General features: G+C 40.0%; 2 protein-coding genes across 3 annotated transcripts; one reads left to right on the plus strand and one right to left on the minus strand.

The window, feature by feature from the left end:
- Positions 1-199: 199 nt before the first annotated feature.
- mettl8 (methyltransferase 8, methylcytidine) lies at positions 200-7,006 on the minus strand. The gene is made up of 10 exons (XM_058082097.1): positions 6,934-7,006; positions 5,705-5,867; positions 5,549-5,640; positions 4,631-4,917; positions 4,449-4,498; positions 3,440-3,500; positions 2,765-2,904; positions 1,465-1,571; positions 1,322-1,387; positions 200-1,208 (listed from the first exon to the last, which is right to left on the minus strand). Exons 2-10 carry the CDS (start codon positions 5,860-5,862, stop codon positions 1,054-1,056), a joined length of 1,116 nt encoding a protein of 371 aa, XP_057938080.1. The 5' UTR covers positions 5,863-5,867; positions 6,934-7,006; the 3' UTR covers positions 200-1,053.
- On the plus strand, positions 6,570-15,805 carry dcaf17 (ddb1 and cul4 associated factor 17). Of its 2 annotated transcripts, XM_058082096.1 has the most exons (16): positions 6,877-7,079; positions 8,130-8,175; positions 8,282-8,444; positions 8,743-8,846; positions 9,561-9,651; positions 9,735-9,871; positions 9,946-10,024; positions 11,293-11,382; positions 11,465-11,572; positions 12,978-13,080; positions 13,172-13,314; positions 13,955-14,064; positions 14,498-14,585; positions 14,682-14,765; positions 15,368-15,523; positions 15,595-15,805. In XM_058082096.1, the coding sequence occupies exons 3-16, from the start codon at positions 8,313-8,315 to the stop codon at positions 15,691-15,693; spliced, it is 1,524 nt and encodes a 507-aa protein (XP_057938079.1). In that variant the 5' UTR covers positions 6,877-7,079; positions 8,130-8,175; positions 8,282-8,312; the 3' UTR covers positions 15,694-15,805. The 2 variants fall into 2 exon arrangements, with proteins under 2 accessions (XP_057938078.1, XP_057938079.1); XM_058082095.1 differs by lacking the exons at positions 6,877-7,079; positions 8,130-8,175 and adding an exon at positions 6,570-6,689 and having other exon boundaries at positions 15,595-15,804.
- The last annotated feature ends 653 nt before the right edge of the window (positions 15,806-16,458 follow it).

Genomic DNA, 16,458 nt, shown 5'->3' on the forward strand with positions numbered 1-16,458 from the left:
TTCACTACTAAGTAGTCCTGCCATACCGCTGATCTCCTTTTTGATCCGATACGATAGACTAGGCCTGGTATCGGCACTACCGATTCGATACCGATCCATCGTGTTGTCGTTGTTTACAGTCTATTTCATACCACAGCATAAAGAATACAATACATTCATCAATTTATAGCATTTTATTGATTTATTTTCAACTGTAAAACTGTAAAAAAAAAACAAGTTCATACAGCCATTAAAATAAACGAATAAAAACTTTATTGACAATTCACACATGGCTCCTCCGTTCACAATGGGTCAAACTTCAAATGACTTAAGTATTGAAAGTATCAATATTTAGATTTGAGAATTGATATTGGAGCATGAGGTGCTGGTATGGGAAATATCAATAATTGGAGGGGGACTTGAATTCTCAAAATTATGTATACAGATGCATCTCAATACATTAGAATATATTTGCTAAGTTTATTTGTAAGTTCATTTGTACTTGAAAAAGTTATTATATCGTATCATAACAGTGGTTTATTTGGTCAGATTCAGAATCAAAATCAGAAAAGGGTTTATTGCCTGGTATGATCAAACACATACTAGGAATTTGTTTTGGTGAAGTAGGTGCAGACACATCTATTAAAAAAGAATGAAAAATACAAAATATACAGAATATACAGTATAAATATATGTACACAGTCTGTTTTTTGTTTGTTATTCCGGAAGTGCAGTCTGATTGTTTTCCTAGGAATCCAAACTGGGCGTTAATGTAACGCATATTGGTCTACGAAATGTTGACAATATCTTTTTGAGTGTCACTTTGTGGAACAATAAACATTTCAAAACACACCACCATTGTTTTGTGGCTCGTTCAAATACAAAAGTCATATTTTGTCATTGTACGTTAAAATTTTAGTATAGTATATAGTATAGTAATGACTTATATTTCTCGTTACTGGAACACAGTAACGATCCATGTAGTATGCTTTTAATGTACATACTGCACAATATGCGTTTTTTTGACAACAAGTAGATCTAAAAATATAACAGTGTATAAAGGAAAGAGGGGCGTTAACAAGTTGAAAGTGGATATGGTTTCCTATACTTGCTCTGCATCCATACTCGATGCATTGATACTTTCTTTCCTCTGTTAACTTGAAGTCGGCGATCCTCCACATTCTGAACTTCCTCCAGTCCGGCTTTGCTGAATAAATGATGAATTTCTTCTATGGAGATAAAACAGATTAGAAAAAAAATAATAATAATTTACATTTTTAGCCCAGTACATTTGGATGATGCAGTACATGTACATGACTGTATGGTATTTCATGTAGAATACCTTTAGCGAAAAAGTAAACGCAGGTTCCATCGCCACGTGTGTAGAAGTTGTCTGACAAGCACCGACCTGATTGCAGCAAACAATAAGACTTTTGAATGACGAATACAACCAACTGTACCAAACATGAGGCGTGTAAGACTGACCTTTCTTAAACCTGAGTTGTGAGAAGTCATATCTTCCATAATCCCGAAAGAGAAAAACCCCTCCATATTTGAGGTATGAGGACAGTCTATTTACTACTCCTTGCATCCTACAGATGAAATCTCATTCAGTGAAATGCTTACCACACAGCATCAAGCGCATCTGCACAATTCAAACAGCACTTTGTTAGTTGATTAATGGTTTCTGTTTATTTTATAGCTATAATGTTTAACAGCAAACTGGAAGTGTACATAAAGTATGGAAATAATAAACCCTATATAGACTGATCCAAATACTACTGAATCTATGAACACAGCTATTGATAACTTATGTGTGTTTATTAGGACGAGATATGTGAGATTGGGTCTGCAAATTTTAACATTACTTTTATGAAAAGTACACAAAAAAAAATATGATAATAAATTTCAGTCATTCAATTCATTCATTTTCTACCGCTTTTTCCTCACGAGGGTCGCAGGGGTGCTGGAGCCTATCCCAGCTGTCTTCCGGCGAGAGGCGGGGTACACCCTGGACTGGTGGCCAGCCAATCACAGGGCACATATAGACAAACAACCATTCACACTCACATTCATACCTATGGACAATTTGGAGTCGCCAATTAACCTAGCATGTTTTTGGAATGTGGGAGGAAACCGGAGTACCCGGAGAAAATCCACGCACGGGGAGAACATGCAAACTCCACACAGAGATGGCCGAGGGTGGAATTGAACCCTGGTCTCCTAGCTGTGAGGTCTGCGCGCTAACTACTAGAACGCCGTGCCGCCATAATAAATTTCAATCTACCAATTGCACTCTTCTGCACTCTGTGTGTATGCTACCGGCCCCGCCTTCACCCATGAAGAGACTGTATAACTGAAAAAAGGGCTCACGCCGCTCATGCTGTTGTTCTATTGAACAAACGCGCCAAGAAGCAATGCACAGAGTGAACCCACTCCTGCCGGGGAATGTCGGGCCATCTTTTGACACCACTAGTGCATATTTTTAGTTTTAAATTGAATTGTAATTTTTTAAAATTGGTTTTCCAAAGTGTTATTTTTTCAGGTATAGCTGCACCACATACATCTTATTTAAAAACTGTAAATAAAATACAAGCTAAAATAAACTTGCACAAAAAAATATTTAACTGTGCCGTTAATTTTCTTTATCGTTGCACCCCTGGTCATTACATAAATATAAATAAATGTCCTGTGAGTGTAGATTGCCGTTACAGAAAAGTCAATAGTCTTGGTGGAAGTGCTAAAGTGATAAAAGGCAGCAAGCTAGCATGTTTCTTCCGCTCACCTGTCTGGATGAATGGAGGAGAGGACAAAGACTGCAAGAATGACATCCAGGCTGTGTGGAGGAAAGGGAAGAGAGGCCTCCTCCTCACAAATATCATACATAAAGGCGTGGCACACAGAGTCGTCATAATCGGGATGGCCCTGTGAGGGGAGGGCAAAGTAGTGATGACAATTATTGGGCTGATATGACGGAATTATAACATCATACTCGTGATAATACATACTATTAAAAATAGCTCAGATAACCGATAATATTCCAAAACGCTCCAATGAGGAGAGCAAATCAAGTGGTCCTTTTTCCTATTACCTTTGACGTTAACGGCCTGTTTTAACTTCCCCAGTGTTCATTTGTAAACAAACACTCACTTTTAAAAGGAAGCCATTTTGTGTGCTAGTTGTACCAAATGGTCCGCGATAAGTTGGGAGCACGGAAAACCTTATCAACCATTTGAAACGCCAGCACCACGCCATTTGACCACCACGGTTCCAAATTTGGGATGTCCAATAATTGCCGGCAGCATAAAAAATTGATATCGGTTGACATCGGTATCAGGTTCTTTCCTGATCATGGAAAAACTGATATTAAAAACCATGTGTTCCATTCCACCACAGGAGATATGTCATGTTATATATATCGGTATCAGTATATTACTCCAGTAATATGAAGACTTCTTACCTTCAGCAGTTGAAGAGCACATGGCGAGAAGTCACAACAGTATAAATATGCACCCTTTTCTCTGTAAATAAGATTATAAAACATAAACATTATAAAAATAAAATTTTTAACCAGGAATCAATTTACTAAGTCTTGCAGGGAAGTGAATATGAAAAATATCTCATAGAGTTGTCCCTCAGTTTATCGCTGTTTTTACAAAACGAATGAATAAATGATGGCTGTTTTGTGAATTATTATTATTATTATTAGTCCACAAAATATTGAAATACTACAGTATTCTGGTGACTAGGCATCAGTAATACTACATTGATGAGACATTGAATGAGCAATGGATGCAAAGTCTGATATGACACAGTGGAAAAAGTTCTCCTCACATTCCATGTGGAAGTGGTACATTTTTGGTTTCTTACTTTTTCCTTGTTTCAAACCCTTTCTTGACTTAGGAATAACTAAATTGAAGGCGAATGTTTGCCACACAAGGGAAGCAACGCCCAGCCAAGCGACTTAACGACATGCGTGTCACGTTGCCTTGTGACGCGAAACCAGTAAACTGTAAAATGTTAAGGCTGCCGCCCAGACAAGGACCAATCAGCAGGATGATTGGGAGGATTGATTTGATACCCCCCTACACATCTGACCGCCAATCAAAACCGTGGAAGACTCGTAATTTGCTTTTGCTTTGGATGGTGGGTGTAGCTGGCCATGGCCGCTCATCAGCCTGTTACTGTTAGCATGGATGTTGCTATACTTAAAGCGGCCGTCTCTTGTGTCCCTTCAGAGATCCTGCGTAACGTCCGTGTCAGAGTTGCGCAACTTGGCATAAACAAAGAATAATATGAGTGTCAAGATGACTATAGGGGTGTTATTTAATGTATATGGGTCTCTAATAATGGCAAAAAAACATGTTTAGAAAGTAATAAACAGGGTTTCTTTGCTATAAATAGTACAACAATATTAAATGTATTCACTCTGGAACCGATAAAGGAGGGACAGCTCAACTGACACTTACTTGATGTTGCTAATAATAGGAAATACGCTGTTGCCGACTCCACATCCAACCTGTAAAAACATCATTTTATACATATGAAAGAAAGCAAACCCAGCAACCATCAGTGTACCCATTTACAAATGTTTCTTTGCATGCTATCAAGCAAGAATCGTGACTGTCAAAAAGTATATAAAATGAAAAACCTCCAATATCCTGAAATCTGCATGCTGTCCCGGGTAAGAAACACGCTCGGCTGCTTCGTACGTTTCCGGCCCTGCATCTTGACGGAGGTGCTGCGGGTTGGCGTTGGGGTCCAAGTGTGTGCATCTGCCCTGTTGCCGATGTCTCGTGTCCCCTTCTTGGCTTTTTAAGTCAGATGGAAGCAGTTCTGGGAATTCCAAAAGAAGCCACTTCCGATCTTTGAAGAATTTCTGCTGGTGAAGCTCATAAAACCTATCCCAGTAGCGACAAGCGTCAATGTCAAACGTAGCTGTGGGAAAGACGTGTGGACATGGTGTCAGTTTCACAAACGTACACGCCAGCTAATGACTGTTAAAGGGGACCTATTATGCTCACTTTTAGGCCCTTTTATTTGAGTTGTGGACTCCTATAGAGCAGCTACACACAATAACCAGCACAGAAAGCTTTCTAGATCTTCCACAATCTGCACCTAATCCAGCTATATTTTTTGGGATTTCGTGAGTCCCGTGACTGGCTTCAGTGACAGTTTGTGGGCTAGTCCAGCTGCATAGTGGCCCGTTTTCACAAAACAGTCCAGTATAAAATTAAAATATTTATTTTTATTTTGCTGGGAGGGAATCGGGAACTCCAACCACTTGTGCCTGATGTTTGCCTCAAATGTAGCTTTTCCTTACACCCGAAGAAACGCTTCCTGGGAGACATTGCTAACACTGTAAACAGAGAAGCCCCCGGCACTATGCCAAGTGTTCAGAGCCATCCCAAACTTCTTTCAGGGCTCACTTCCAATTGCGCAAACCTCATTATCTGAAACTTTGGCATCGTTTAACACAATGACTCAATTCTAACTATATTTATAGATCAGAGAAAGTGGAAAAAGCACAATAGCTCCCCTTTAAATTCAAATGGGTGTGTATTCTTGCCTTGTTCACTGAATGGGATTCGCACACTGGAGTTTTCCTCAGCTTTTATCTGTGCATTTTCCACATCCTCCTCTGTCCATTGCACATGATCCCTAAAACAAAAATTAAAGTTTAGAATAGAATCATATATCAATGTTTTTAAGATGCTGGACTAACCACATATTGTGCTGAAAGATGTCATCAGGATTGGTTAGAATCCTTGAACCCAGTGGAGCAGAGGGTCTTCCTTCTGTGCACTTGAACCTTGTGGACACTCTGTGCACACTCAAAACTTTAGCCAGCGTGGCTAAACACAGGCACTGCAATTGATGCATTTATTCTGTGAAAATACAAGGACATATTCATTCTAACAACTGTTCCCTCTGCATATAACTAAACATACAATAATCGGTTTTCAAATTAAATACTCATGATTAATCACAATTTGCATCTATGTGTGATATATGACAATTTTACTGTAATTTATGCACAAAAAGATAAATGACCAAACAGATAAACCGTCAGACCAAGTTATATAAGATGGATTCACGTTTTGAGTGTAGGTGTATTTTCTTGGCTGTACGACATTGTACTGTCGTGATCTTGCCAGTGCCTGTGAATGCATCTCGCGGTCGTCACGTGACAATAAGGAAGTATCGGTCCGAGGAGGACGAGAAACGTGTTTGAGTTGGAGATACATGTATGGTGTGGGAATTATACTGCTGTTGCTGTGTTCAGGTCAGAATAAACTTATAAAAGAGCATCAGACTGTGTGTTGTGGGACACTACACTATGCTTCCGTCTGCCATCATAACAGGTGTGGCTTGACATGCTTTTTAAATGCTTTTTTACGTAATTGATTAAATAAATGTTACCATCGACAGCCTTAGAAAAAAATATATAAGATGGTTCAAGGGTCGAGTTGTCCATTGTCACTTGTCATGTCAAAATAAAATTCATTGAAATAATTCAGAGCATTAAAACATCCAGATAAGTCATGTCATGAACGTCATGATTTATGTTGTTACACCTTACTTCCACTTGATGGCAGTAATGAGATTTAATGTTGTTGGGCCGCTGCTATAAATGTCAACATGAAGAAGACTTAACTTCAAAAACAGGACCCAGAAGGAACAAAACCAAGCCATCCAACGCTGTTACGGTAATATTACATCAAGTGTAACTCTACATTACATTTGATTGGTTCTCATCACCTTTGGATGTGTCACTTGCTAAACCGGGGCTAATAAACAAATGGATTAGAATGAAGTTAACCCGATGTATATCTACCTCTTCAGCTAGCGTCGCCAATAGAATGCATATTTACTTAAGAGTCATTGTGTAGTTGTCTCGGACACAAAGAATATGTTTTAACTTGTATCAGTAGGAAATAAAACCATAATCACCCAGTTTGGCTTTGTTGTAGCGGTCACCGAGAGTGTTGTGTTCTACGCATGCGCGCAAGGTCTCTTGTTGTCAAACACTGTCGACGGTGTTTGACGTCATCATTGTTTTGGGCCAAACTACATAAAAAGGAGCGGTACAAGAAGAGGTACAAATAATATTGGGGGGGTAAAATCATTACTGTGGATCGATAAAAAAGTGAGAGGGCGCACTGTTGAATGATTTTCAACAGTGGAACAAAAGAATTCCTGTGGATGGATAAAAAAAGTGAGAGGGCGCACTGTTGAATGATTTTACTCCCCCCCATGATTTTACTCCCTTATTTTGATAGTAAACTGACGCCATAGACATATCTTTGAATTTTGCCGTATCTTCCACACAAATGAAATTACATTTTGCTTCGTACAGTGTGTGACAGTGGACTGAATAATGGTTTCAGTTGAGCATTTCCAGTGGCCACAAATACACAATGTAAATGCAACCCATCCAGTTTGTCTGGGGAAGCGCCATCTCTGATCACGTGATAGCTGGGAGGCATTTACTGAAAGTGCTTTATTACTGGTGGGAAGACACTTGGTCCTGATGGTATACCTGTGGAGGTATGGAAGTAGGTATGGAGGTAGCACTTGAGTTCCTGACTGGGTTGTTCAATAGGATCTTAGGTGGCGAGAAGATGCCTCAGGAATGGAGGAGAAGTGTGTTGGTGCCCATTTTTTAAGAACAAGGGTGATGTGCAGAGTTGTGCTAATGAGCCATACAGTGAAGTTATGGGAAAGAGTAGTTGAAGCTACACTAGATTGATTTGCTGTGGTGACCCCTGAAGGGAAAAGCTGAAAGAGAAAGAAGAAGAAGCTTTCTTACTAGTGCTTCTGCCAAATTATGGAATTTTACTAACTCAACTGGTTTGGAGTGTTTATTAAAATACATTTAAATAAACAAATCTGGGGCAAATGTATGATGCCTAACATGGTTGAGGTGCCCACTTTGTAATCTTTGGAGATCTTTGTAGTCCTTGTTGCTGTGCACAAGGTTGTCCAAAGGGCCACACAGTGAAATGAAAAGATGCAAATGCTACTGTAATATTTTCAAATATATTAAGACGTTATACAGTTGTACATTTCAAGAAAAAAACTGCATCTCGGCTTTGTGATCAATCCATTTTCTATGTATTTTCCATTACATTACAATAAAAGAACAGCTGCACGTCGCAAATGCACTTTGGACACCCCTGCTCTCTCTACAAGGTATGCTTTATTTGATGTACTGTATTTCTGACATGATATTCCAGTTTTGAAACGTCACCGCAAGGCACTGCAGCTCCATTTCATTGTTTTTTTTTTTGTCTTGCAGATGCACGCTTGAATGGTAGAGATGCCACCACATGATGGCGCCACACTGGAGAAAAAGGAGCATCAACGCTGTGAAGGTGCTGAGTGTCAGGAGCAGAGGTATCAGGGATGGTGGAAGTCTAACCAGGCTCAATTCGAAGCTCCTTCGGGGCATCCTTTTGCAGGTAGCGGGAAAAACGCGTCATATGAATTACACTCGAGTTTGTTTTTGCGCTCATCTTTTATGACCTAAACTCAAAAGATTTCAAAATTTTTTGTGTACACAAAAATATTTAAAAAAGTGTCACCAGAGGTGTGGCGTCTGTGTTGTTTTAAGGAAGATGCCAGATGAGGAGCTCCTGGTCCTGCTGTGGTCGCACGTGGTCTTTGGCTCATTTAAGATGGGATCAAAAATGTTGTCTTAATGTTTGCGTAAATGTGTGTGTTTGTGATTCATGTTCAATGTCAACCCTCATCTTCCAGGACAACAGGGACTTCTCCAAAGTGTGCCTCAAGACCTCAAAATGTCCAATAATGTATGAAAATGGTAAACTCTACCTGGAAAATTACCTGACATGCTACAGCTGGTGAGTAGAAATTCATAACATAGCTCTTCAGTCTGACAGTGCTAATAACATTAATAATAATAATTCTGCAGCTTGCTAATAATATGCAGGTCACATTATGTAAAGGTGAAATAGTTGTGTCCCATTATGTGCATTCTTAGCGGCCTCTTTTTTTTATCTGTCTTTATATCTTTAGAACGCACAGAAATGATCTTTGTGATGATCACATTTTATCATGTCATGTTATTATTCATTGAACTTTATTCAGGTTTTAGCTTATCTTGTTAAACTATGAGTGGATTTGATTTGTTAGTGAAAACAAAGTGTTAATATTCAATGGGCCCTGTGGCCACTCTGCACTGAAAAAAATGGTGCCTCGTCGTCAAAAAGGTTAGGACCCCTGCTTGAAAAGAACCAAATGTTTATCTTATTTATGTCTTTCTTTCTACTATATTGGGTTATAGGAGTGTAAATGTGACAAGAGGGGTGTTATTTGCAGTCTTGAGGGCTCTACTAATATTAAATCCCGTTATTGTTTTGCCACATACAAGTACATTTGGTCAGTTGGTATTTCCTTTAGCTTAATTGATTTTTTTGTGTGTATCAATTACTAGCAGCTTATCCCATTTGCTGCTCTCCCAAAAAGAGCATGAATGTAATTTATGTATTTTTGCAGAATTAAAAAGGTATGTGCAAGCTAACACCAGGATGATGACTTTGTGATCAACTTTTCAGTATTCATGCCGAGCCTCACCTTCTCTACAATTTGCCCCAACGATGCAAAAGTGAGAAATTTGAAGATACTTTGCTGTGTCAGTGCCCGCTTGTAAGTACCAAAATTGTCTTTATATTGTATGCACAGCAGAGTAGAGTAAAGCCTGATATGAGCGTGGAATATGTCGTCGGCAGGAAAACACATTGGCGTCTCCTTCTGATCAGAAGCCCTGCCTCCTGGTTCTCACCGCCAATAACTGGCTGTATCGCTTATCAGATGCAACAGGACAGGAGATGCAGAGAGTTTTCCTGTCTTCAAAGCACAAGTTCAAGTAAATGGAAACCGCTTGGCGGATATTTAAATACCAATGATTATGTTTTATGTACCTTTTGAAATATCTTTCAGGTATTTAAGCTGGGATGTTTCGCAGGAGATCTTTTATGTTAAATCTGTTCAAAGCAGGGAGAACCCCGTAGCACGACAGGTAAGCATGAATGCGTCATATTCATGAGACTCTTCTCACTAGAGATGCATAGTATCGTTTAATTTCTCAACACCAATATGGTACAGATAAGCTTTTTAGATCTGATTTTTAAATGTAAGTGAAGTGTACTTTGTGCTCACCTGGAGGTAAGAAGGACTGGACGAAAATTAGGATTTCACCAAGTGTACCTCATCAAAACCACATCACTAGTATCAGGAGAAGCAGAGTATAGAGGGGAAGGAGCGACCTGCTGTGGCCCAGTATGGTGCACTGTATTCGGGCACTCGCTCCAAGCAGCCGGTGAGGGAAATAGGGCTGCAACGATTATTCCAATAATTCAAGTACCTCAATTTATAAAAAAATTCAATGTTTTTTTTTTGTCTACTTTGAGGCTCGCTTACGTCAGCGAAGCGTGTATATCACCGACGCGGGTACGTCACCGACTAGGATGAAGGAAGCAGGTGTTTGAGGACATGTTCACATTGAAGAGGCTAGAGAAAGGACAATGAAAGAGAAGGAAAACATTCATTCATTTTCTACCGCTTATCCTCACGAGGGTTGCGGGGGTGCTGGAGCCTATCTCTTTGGGCGAGATGCGGGGTACACCCTGGAGTGGTGGCCAGCCAATCACAGGGCACATATAGACAAACAACCATTCACACTCACATTCATACCTATGGACAATTTGGAGTCGCCAATGAAGTTAACATTCATTCATTCATTTTCCACCGCTTTTTCCTCACGGGGGGTGCTGGAGCCTATCCCAGCTGTCTTTGGGCGAGAGGCGGGGTACACCCTGGAGTGGTGGCCAGCCAATCACAGGATACATACATATAGACAAACAACCATTCACACTCACATTCATACTTATGGACAATTTGGAGTTGCCAATAACGTTAACATGTTATTTTAAAAAATGATCGTCTGTGTTTACCGTATCTTTAATGGTTGCTAAAGTGGATGCTAACTAGTAGTGGATATGTACTGTGTATAATGGATGCTACGTCATCTGGTGAAAGGCTATTGAATCAAGGAACAGCAATATGAATTAATCCTATGCATGTTTTCTTATTATTTATTATGTATTATTTGGTATACCCAGCAATGTAAGCTAAAGCTGTGTTTTTTCTGTTTATTCTATATCAAAAGAGCTGAATCTAATCTAATAAATACAAGCATCAATTTTATTTCAAATGTTGGCATGAAATTGGAGGAGAATGTCAACGTCAAGCTTTATATATATTTTTTTTTTATTCCCACTTTGCCAGGCCGGAATAACAGAAAGCACGCTGATGCATCTGGCCATTTTTCAAACGTTCCCCTTGGAAGTTGTGGGCATGATGGAGGTGAACAAAAAGGTTTGTGCAGTACGTTTTGAGGTATTTCAAATGTACCACTTATTAAGATTAACTTATTAAGATATGAATTGAAATTTTGCAGGTATTTGGGAGTGGTGTTACTGATGTTCTTCTGACCCAGGGCGTCCTGGCCGTGTCTTACAGCACCAAGACTGTCAAGTTGTTCAATTTTGAGCACATTGTGAAAAAAGTAGGTATTTTTTTTCTTACTCCGTACATGAACCGCAGTGTATTAACACAATAAATATAGTGGAACCTGGGTTAGCGTATGCTCTGGTTTTATCCACTTCAACTCATACGTAGGCAAATATGTACATTTATGCACAACTCTTTCCATGTGTACATCCAGAACCGAGTGGTAGAACAGTGAAACTACAAGTATTAAAAAATTAAAATAGTTGTTAGTTGCAGGTGTAGACGGTAATAAACAAATAAATTAATCATGCAACAAATGAAAACAGATTTGATAATATATTGTCATGTTTTTTTTCCGTCAAGTTTTTTTTTTCCCAGTTGGGGAAAGGAGTTGTAATATTATGGGAACAAAGGCATAATATTAATTGAATTATTGTGATTTTTTTTTTTAAGAAGTTGAAATATTGGGGAAAAAAACAACAAAAATTATGTCTATAAGAGTGAAGCCGATACTAGTAATATGCTTTTTCACCAATATCACAACTTAGATGCGATTTTCATTTATTCATTTTCTACTGCTTTTTCCTCACGAGGGTCGCGGGGGTGCTGGAGCCTATCCCAGCTGTCTTTGGGCGAGAGGCGGGGTACACCCTGGACTGGTGGCCAGCCAATCACAGGGCACATATAGACAAACAACCATTCACACTCACATTCATACCTATGGACAATTTGGAGTTGTCAATTAACCTAGCATGTTTTTGGAATGTGGGAGGAAACCGGAGTACCCGGAGAAAACCCACGCATGCACGGGGAGAACATGCAAACTCCACACAGAGATGCCCGAACGGGGAATCGAACCCAGGTCTCCGAGCTGTGAGACCTGGCAAAACAGCAACAGCAACAGAGTCAACTATAATGGGTAATATGAATGGAAAGATGACTACAGGGGTGTTATTTCATGTCTAGAGGGCTCTATAAATATTCATTTTCTACCGCTTTTCCTCACGAGGGTCACGGGGGGTGCTGGAGCCTATCCCAGCTGTCATTCGTGCGAGAGGCGGGGTACACCCTGGACTGGTGGCCAGCCAATCACAGGGCACATATAGACAAACAACCATTCACACTCACATTCATACCTATGGACAGTTTGGAGTCGCTAATTAACCTAGCATGTTTTTGGAATGTGGGAGGAAACCGGAGTACCCGGAGAAAACCCACGCATGCACGGGGAGAACATGCAAACTCCACACAGAGATGGCCGAGGGTGGAATTGAACCCTGGTCTTTGATGCGATTTTTTTCTTGAAATATATAGTTCTTAACATGATGAAAGTGGAACAGGTTTGGACACGGCGGGTTTGAGTCAGACTATCTGTCGGGAATCGGTGACGCCAAGCAAGGTTTCACTCCATCATGTTAACTAATATTGAATGAAATCCATCTTTGTTTCATATGCTGCAGTACAAGGAGGAGAAACTAGCACTGGGAAAGACAAGTTCACTTCTCCAAGGCAAACGAGTGGGCGAGTTCCCATGCGGCATCCCCGTAAATATTCAGATTCCAGGTACGGTTTTTGGAGAGTTTGTGTGAAAGTGTTGAATACTGCACTCTTGGTCCCTGAACAGACGTGTTTGTCTCATTGTTTGTGCGTGCAGAGCATCCTCCCGTGCTTTTCCAAGTGTCCTGCTCCAATAACGGAGTGCAGATCGGAGGTTTCCCTTGGCACTTTATTCACACGCCCCCGCAAAAACGCCACCAAGGCACCCACCATATTTGCTCCCTGAGAGACAAGACTTTGGTAAGACTGTACTCTATGTCTGTATGTCCCACTGTACTCTATGTCTGTATTTCCCACTGTACTCTATGTCTGTATTTCCTACTGTACACTATGTTTGTTCACTGTTACGTTGCCAGATCCTCAGCAGCTGTGGTTTGCTCGATGCTAAGTACGCTGAGTGCACAGTTGTTTTTGACAGTTGTTCTTTTTCTTCTTCCTCTTGTCTTCCACTTCATGTGCAGATCATGTCTTCAATGTGTGCAATCATTTGTATTTTCTATTAATATATATATATATACTATATATATATGTGTGTATATGTGTGTATATATATGTATATATATGTATGTATGTATATGTATATATATATATATGTATGTATGTATGTATATATATGTGTATATGTATATGTATATATATGTATATGTGTGTATATGTGTGTATATATATGTATATGTGTATATATATGTATATATGTATATATATGTGTGTATAGGTATATATATGTATATAGGTATATATATGTATATAGGTATATATATGTATGTGTATATATGTTTGTATATATGTATATGTCTGTATATATGTGTGTGTGTATATATATATATATATATGTATGTGTGTATATATATATTTATTGATTGATTTATTTATTTTTTAGGCCACAAATGGAATCCAGAATATGAATTGTTGCTCCATAGAGAGCGATGTGATTTTCTTCCATCCTGACGACTCGGGAAGAATCATTCATGTAGGACCCAGCACTATAAAGTAAGGTCTCTGTATTTATCATTGCTATTATTATTATTATTATTATTATTATTGCAGGTATAGTTACCACCATCTTTGTAGTTGTGGTGGCTCGATACTACTTTTTTTATGTGTGTGACTGTGGGACAAATGAAGAATAATAAAAAAAATAATGGATTGAAATGTCTAGAAAGGCATTACAATATATGAGGGGTGCTCACACTGTTTCAACCTTTTAAAAAGTCCAAGTCCCAAAGATCTACCTCTTACTTTAAACATAAGAAATCTATTGATTAATGTGTACATGATGTACCTTGTGCATGTACTTCTTCACTATGCATGTTACAAGTTGAATGAATGAATCCAATCAATGATTGTTATCCCAAACGGGCCCTAACAGACCCCCATTGAGGTGGCCTCCTATTTAATGCTAAATTATTTTTTTTCCTCCCAGCATTCTAAAAATCCTTGGTGATTTCAACGGCAGCTCGGCAGCAAAGGTAGTTCAACATTTCTCCATGGAAACTCGTCAGAACCACGTTGTAAGTTCACTGCTTCAACCAGAGTGGACTGTTGTCATCATGGTATTTGTGTCACACGTGTGGGGTTCCATCATCTCAGTAACGTTCCTCGCGCAGCACGCTTCACAAGTCACCGTCACCTCTTCAGGACGCACGGTCAAGAGACGATTCCAGCAGCTGGACGATGATCCCGATCAAGAGGTATCATCGATATTCTTACACAGTTGCTACGTAGTGCAGCCCCAAGCTGTTTTTTTTTATTCTTGAAGAGAATGAATGAAGATCCGGGTTCAATTCCACCCTCGGACATCTCTGTGTGGAGTTTGCATGTTCTCCCCGTGCATGCGTGGGTTTTCCCCCACATTCCAAAAACATGCTAGGTTAATTGGCAACCCTAATTTCTTCTCGTAATATGATATCTTTTTCCACAATTTTCCAAAAATTGTTTTTCTCATCAAATTACAACTTAAATTTTTTTTTTTATTTCAACTTGGATTCATTCATTGTATTTCAGCTTGATTAACAATATTACGACATTAGTCTCGTAATATTTACTTTATTCTTGTGAAATTACTGCTGATTTTCCCACGTTTGCGTCTGTTTTCGTTTTTTTAAACAGTTTTCATGTTAAATTAAATTTTGAGACTACTGCAGGGCAATAAAAAAGCAGCCGCGGGGCGCAAATGGCCCTCAGGCCACAGTTTGGACACCCCCCTCAGTAATTCAGTGACCGGTCCATTTTGTGTCTTGAGTCTTTCTCCAGCTCCATGTTGTACAAACTCAAAGAGTTGCAAATATTTCAGAATTTCCGCCTGGTAGAATATGAAGACGATCTGGACCTTCTGGCGGTGGTGGTCACCAACGGTGCAGACGGACAAGGAAGAGCTGAGATCCGACTGCACGACAACCACAGCGGATGTTTACTTAAGACGGTCAGACTGTCGGAACCCTGGGATGAGGTGAGGAACCTGACGGGAGCTTTGGAGACGCATGCAGATGTCCTGATGTTAATTGTCATCTTTGGCTTCAGACGTTCCAGCACAACGTGGTCTTCGACAAGGACACGATAGTTCATGTTGAACAAAAGAAGTCCAACTTCTGCTGCCACGTCTACAAGCTCAAGGCTTAGCGCTTGGAAGTTAGCGCCAACAAGGTGCAAGGAAATGACTTCCTACTCGTTACCTTTTTACAACTCCATTCCTCTGAATCTTTGTGTAAATAAAATGTAATCGTGTTGCTTTTCAACCAGTTCTGTCACATTTATAATGCCTGAGCAGAAATCCACTTGACATGCTGCAGTATAGATGGTTCCACACCCCACGCACAGACGGGCCTGCCAGGAAACACGTGAGCCAGATCGTAAATGGTGACTTTTAGGGGTGTCGATACTCGAGACAAGACAAGATTCATTCATTCATTTTCTACCGCTTTTCCTCACAAGGGTTGCAGGGAGGTGCTGGAGCCTATCCCAGCCAATCACAGGGCACATATAGACAAACAACCATTCACACTCACATTCATACCTATGGACAATTTGGAGTCACCAATTAACCTAGCATGTTTTTGGAATGTGGGAGGAAACCGGAAGCCGAGGATGGAATTGAACCCTGGTCTCCTAGCTGTGCGCTAACCACTCGACCACCGTGCCGCCCAAGACAAAATTTTCATTCATTCAATCATTTTCTACCGCTTTTCCTCACAAGGGTTGCAGGGAGGTGCTGGAGCCTATCCCAGCTGTCTTCAGGCGAGAGGCGGGGTACACCCTGGACTGGTGGCCGGCCAATCACAGGGCACATATAGACAAACAACCATTCACACTCACATTCATACCTATGGACAATTTGGAGTCGCTAATTAACCTAGCATGTTTTTGGAATGTGGGAGGAAACCCACG

The sequence above is a fragment of the Doryrhamphus excisus genome, chromosome 9 (genome assembly GCF_030265055.1).
Source record: "Doryrhamphus excisus isolate RoL2022-K1 chromosome 9, RoL_Dexc_1.0, whole genome shotgun sequence".
NCBI lineage: Eukaryota > Metazoa > Chordata > Actinopteri > Syngnathiformes > Syngnathidae > Doryrhamphus > Doryrhamphus excisus.